Here is a 5,000-nt window from a genome sequence, read left to right as displayed (position 1 = left end):
AAGAAAGTATTCAAAATAATTGGTCAGAATGTAAGCAACAAAAGTCAGAAAATGTGTTCTGTGAAGAGAACCATATCAATTTTGGGCTACCAAATACTCAGCCAGTTTGAATTCATAAACCTCAATTATTGCATGTTAACTCATGAATATGATAGTCATCTGGTATCTGAAAAAACTGTTTTTAAACCTCACATGTTCAGAATTTAATAGTTGAAAATTTCAAGGGTACCATTTATTAATAACACGTTTTTGTGAAAGGTGGCATAAAGATATGAACATAGGTATTTAAGTGAACCATTTAAGGGAATCAAAGTATAGTATTTAGAACATTATTAACATTAGGTGTTTTGATGTAAGATATTCAGAAAGGTAAACATTGAAGTCGTACTTTTTTCTCATCAGGTGATCTGCGACCTGAATGTTGCCTTAGGGGAGTTTGCCTGATGGTTAGGAATGAGAGCATACCAAACAGCCAAGGAATAGGATCTGCAGTTAAAGAAGAAACAGGGTGCTCATACCATCTATGGAAAAAGGGTTTTGTGGTATCAAGTGACAGTAGATGACAGATTACATTTTCATATCTTGAGAAAGCTTTTTGTTCATTTTGGACATTGATTACAGTTTAGTTTATGGCACTATCAACAGTGAAAATTGGATTTACAAGGAATTTTAGAATAAGCAAATAGTATCCACGATATTAATTGTAATTTATTTTTTTTATTTTGAAATAATGTGGAAATTGGTTCTACAGAATCTGCTGTATTTTATTCATGAATTGTATCCAGCTGCTTACAGTCAGAGTAATTGGACTTGTGATGGTGTAGACAAAGCTCTGTCATGGGGTGCATACTGTGAGAAAATAGCAAGGCAATCCCACCAGAATGGCAGCCTTCAGATTGCATTTAGCCACTTGGCAAGAAAACCCAATATGGCCCTTTCATTTTGTCAGTTGCAGGATGCACGCTATCACTTGCTGAAAAGCCTCATTCTTAATCAAGCACTTGAAGCAAATGTACAGGAGCACATCTCTCATGTTGCAAAAATGACTCTGGGGTCTACTGCTGCTGCTAGAATTTATGAGCAGGTAAATCAGCAGCAGGAATCTTATAAGCAGATAAGTGCTTATATCAATGATACAATGAATGAAAACTTTCATAAAGACCTCAAAAGTAAACTGGTGTTAGAAGTGATGGACACCTTGAGTTCAGAGCAAGTAAATGAAACACTCTCTGCATTAGTTAAAATTCCAGATGGCCTTAGTATATTGTTAGATGATGTGAGGTGTGGAAATGTAATGCTTGATGTGAAAAAAGTTTCAAGAGGTAAAATGATTGTTGAATGGTTAAATTCAGCATTACGATCCCCAAGGGCACCCATACACAAATGTATAGTTCAGACTTTGTGTAACCTTCAACCAGAAAGATTGTGTGATTTACTGTTATGCAGTCGTAATCTTTTAATTGCGTTTCTGGCAGTACTGCGTAGAGAAGGACAGAAGCTAGTGTTTGTCGAGCATCCCACAGATTACTCCTGGTCACCACAAGACTTATCGTCATTTTTAACATACAAAGACTTAGTGACTGTTTGTAGTAATATACACTTGAGCAAAAATCTTGCAGCATCTACAGACAAGATAATATCTGAGTGGTGCATGCAGGAGGATGGGGCAATCTGGAATGATGTATTGAGTGATGTGAAAATTACTGTTCATAGAAGAGATGCTTTTCCATAATGGTAAAAAGTGGGGGAAAAAATCTTGCACATCACACGAAGTAAACATTCTTGTCTTATTTGATTTGTGAGATTAATTATCAGTGGTGATAGCTTTTGCATTATCTCAGATTAAGCAAATCTGTTTTAACAAATGTCATCATGAGCGTTGATTAATGAAAGGCTTTATAGCGCAGAGAGAGTGATTTATGAAGATGATTTTACATGAAAGCCAGCTTGTAATGATCTTATCAAATGAAATAATGTGTTATAATTTATGATTTCTCACAATTAATTACTGTACCTTTTGTAAAATGAGGAGATAAAGAGTAATTTTGGCCTTTTTTTTTCCCTTTTTGACTTTAAAGAAATTTGGAATGGATTTCATACATAATGTACAAGTTTTTAAAGTTAGCATTCAGATTCAGTAATTGGCATTTTTTACTTATTCTGTAGTTGTTATTTACATGAGGTTTTAAGGTCTTGAGTATCCTTCTGTGGGTCTTCTATTTTGTTTGCTTGCAATAGTAATCTTGTTCATGAAGGAGGCTTGTGAATGAGTTGTCAGTAATCATGCAATACAAATGCTGTAATGCTGTGTGAAAGAAACTGAATTTTTAACGGATGAAAATGCATCTTTGAAGTCTCCCTGTTTACTGAAATAGGTAGGTAATCCTAAAGGACTAGAAATTAATCAATGATACATGTTGCTAACCCATGATTACAGATTTATCTACTGCCTCCTGTAGTTTTTTGTGAGTTTTGTTGCATACAGATGGCTCCACATATGCTCAGCCAGCAAGAAGTCTATGAGTAGGCCCTAGTGACCCCTCCTGATTTCCCCCTTCCTTGAAATTATGGGAAAATGTGTTTTTCCTTCTAATGCTATTGATATCAATGCTGTTATTATTCTTATTGATGTGATTATTAAATTGTTATTAAAATCTTGGTAACATTAAAGACAAAGAAATAATGCTAAAGAAACTCCAAATATCAAGGAAAAGGGTAAGCAAGTGAGTAGGACTAATAACTGACTCCTTGGTGACTGAGTACTTGTAGAGCCATCTTTGTGTAAATACAATAAATTAATTTATATTACAGTTGGCAAAGCATGTATTCTCGCCATCCATACCAATTGGATTAATACTTCGGTAATACGCTCATTTTTATCTTGATATTTAGCCAACACTGCAAATAAAGTTTGCAAAAGTATTTCAAAATAAATGCTGTTTGGAAGCTTTGGATAAGACATTGAATATTTCAAAGCTTATTATGTTCCACGTGCTTTGATCAATAGTATTGTATTTTCATGGCATTTAGTATAGAAAATGTTGATTCACATTGCCTTGTACTGAAATGTGAAGAATTTGAGAAAAGAATGACCTATCACTTAAAATGATAACTTAAAATCTTTACTGAGAATTAGACATAAAATGAAAAAGAAAAGGAACAGACAGCATGTGGAAGAAGTATTTTGTAATAGAATTTGTATTCAACAAAGTTCTGTAAAACGTATTGGTATATAATCCTTTTGTAGTATTTGAAATTTGTTTATATTGTGATTTAGCATATTATTATGAACAGAATACATAAAATAGTTGGTTTGTTAAATTGTATTTTCTTTAGTTTGTTTTTATAGCAAATCTGTGTTTCTTCTTACAGGCTGAGTTCATCATCTTGATTTTTTTATTTGGATGAATGAGTTACACATGTTTAGTAACAGCTGACCAATCATTACCCATCTTATATTGTGGTTACCTTTCTTTTTGCTTTCAGGCTGAGTGTGCCAGAACAAACACCCTTCACTGCTGTGTTGAAATTTGCAGCAGAAGAGTTTAAGGTTGAGCCCTCAACCTCTGCTATCATTACAGATGATGGCATTGGAATTAATCCTAGTCAGGATGCAGGTACAGATCTGTTTTTTTTTGTCATGACTTGGTGCACATCAGTTAACATGGTGCAAGGCAAAAATGGTTAGCTTTGTTGTTACATTATATTACTGTGCCAGCAACTTATTTTTTCTGTCTTCCTAAAAATAGAGGATTCAAAATGTTTTTGTTCCATTTGTTTTTGAAATGAGTTTGACTTGACTAAATGGATCATTAAGAAATTGATATTAGATTAAACTGAAATTGATACTATGTACTGTCAATTATTGCTACATTGTTACTTAAAATGGTGTTCATTTTTTTTTTCTTTTTTTTTCTTTTACAGGAAGTGTATTTATGAAACATGGCTCGGAACTTCGTTTGATTCCACGCGATCGTGTTGGTGCTCTCTGAAGGGACTGCTGTTAACATCAGACTGTTTTACTTATTAGACACTTTATGAAATTGATAGTTTTTGTATATTTCTATATAAATGAAGAATATTCTGTCTCTTGAGGCATATATGGAAGCTGATTTTAATTAATCGTAATATTTTATTTTATTTTTTTTGTAAAAGTATATTCCATTTGTTGATCATACTAATATCCTCACACTTAGTCTTCTGTCACAATGGAAAAATATTTGTTATCATTTGTGTTATTTAATTCTTATTCATTTGTGTTACAGTAGATCATGATATTATTTCATGCCAGATTTCACATGTTTGAAATATATGTAAGTTAACTGTCAAATAAAATATTTTCATTTATTTGCTTTACTGTTTTATGGCTAGAAACCTTCTGTACAATGAAAGATAAATGATATGTGAAAATATATGTACATAGATACAAGGGAGAAATATGTTTTATTATATTGGTACTATTCAGATTGTGAATTGCAGAAAGGTGTTACAGTTTTTTTCCTTTTTATCAGAGATAAAAAAATCATGAAATCTTTGAAACCTATCCTGAAAACACTTTAGTTTTAGTGAAAAAGAAATATATACAAGATGTTCCTATAATGTCCAGTTGAAATTGATACTTCCTATGCACTCTAGGTCGCTTCAATGTGCTTGCCATTATAGCATTCATGAATACCATAAAATAAATGAATACCAGCAATGTTGCTTGTGTAATCTGTGGTTACGGAGAGGCTTCCGGATTATAAAACAAATCCCTTAACCCATTCGCCCCAGATTTAGGTTCTGTCCCCTGTAGTTTTTGTTGAATTTTGTTACATACAGATGGCTCCACATGTGCTCAGCTGGCAAGGAGTCTATCAGTAGGCCCTAGTTACTGATCCTGTTATTATTGTTATTGATGTTATGATTATTAAATTGTCATTAGAATATTTTAGACAATGAAATGATACAAAACACACCCTTTCCTAAAGTGAAGGAAAAGGGTAAACAGGTGAGATAGG

At 33.0% G+C, this 5,000-nt stretch overlaps 1 protein-coding gene across 2 annotated transcripts in view; it reads left to right on the top strand.

The window, feature by feature from the left end:
* The window catches only part of LOC125041927 (ubiquitin-fold modifier 1), an 11,648-nt gene extending 7,301 nt beyond the window's left edge, over window positions 1-4,347 (top strand). The window contains exons 3-4 of one of the 2 annotated variants that reach the window (XM_047637331.1): window positions 3,487-3,617; window positions 3,925-4,347. In XM_047637331.1, the coding sequence (XP_047493287.1) occupies window positions 3,487-3,617; window positions 3,925-3,992 (199 nt within the window). In that variant the 3' untranslated portion in view covers window positions 3,993-4,347. Of the gene's footprint in view, window positions 1-402; window positions 2,038-3,486; window positions 3,618-3,924 lie in introns of those variants that run through there. The other variant, XM_047637330.1, reaches the window with a different exon arrangement.
* The last annotated feature ends 653 nt before the right edge of the window (window positions 4,348-5,000 follow it).

Source organism: Penaeus chinensis, chromosome 31 (genome assembly GCF_019202785.1).
Source record: "Penaeus chinensis breed Huanghai No. 1 chromosome 31, ASM1920278v2, whole genome shotgun sequence".
NCBI lineage: Eukaryota > Metazoa > Arthropoda > Malacostraca > Decapoda > Penaeidae > Penaeus > Penaeus chinensis.
This window is presented reverse-complemented; position numbering and strand designations above follow the sequence as displayed.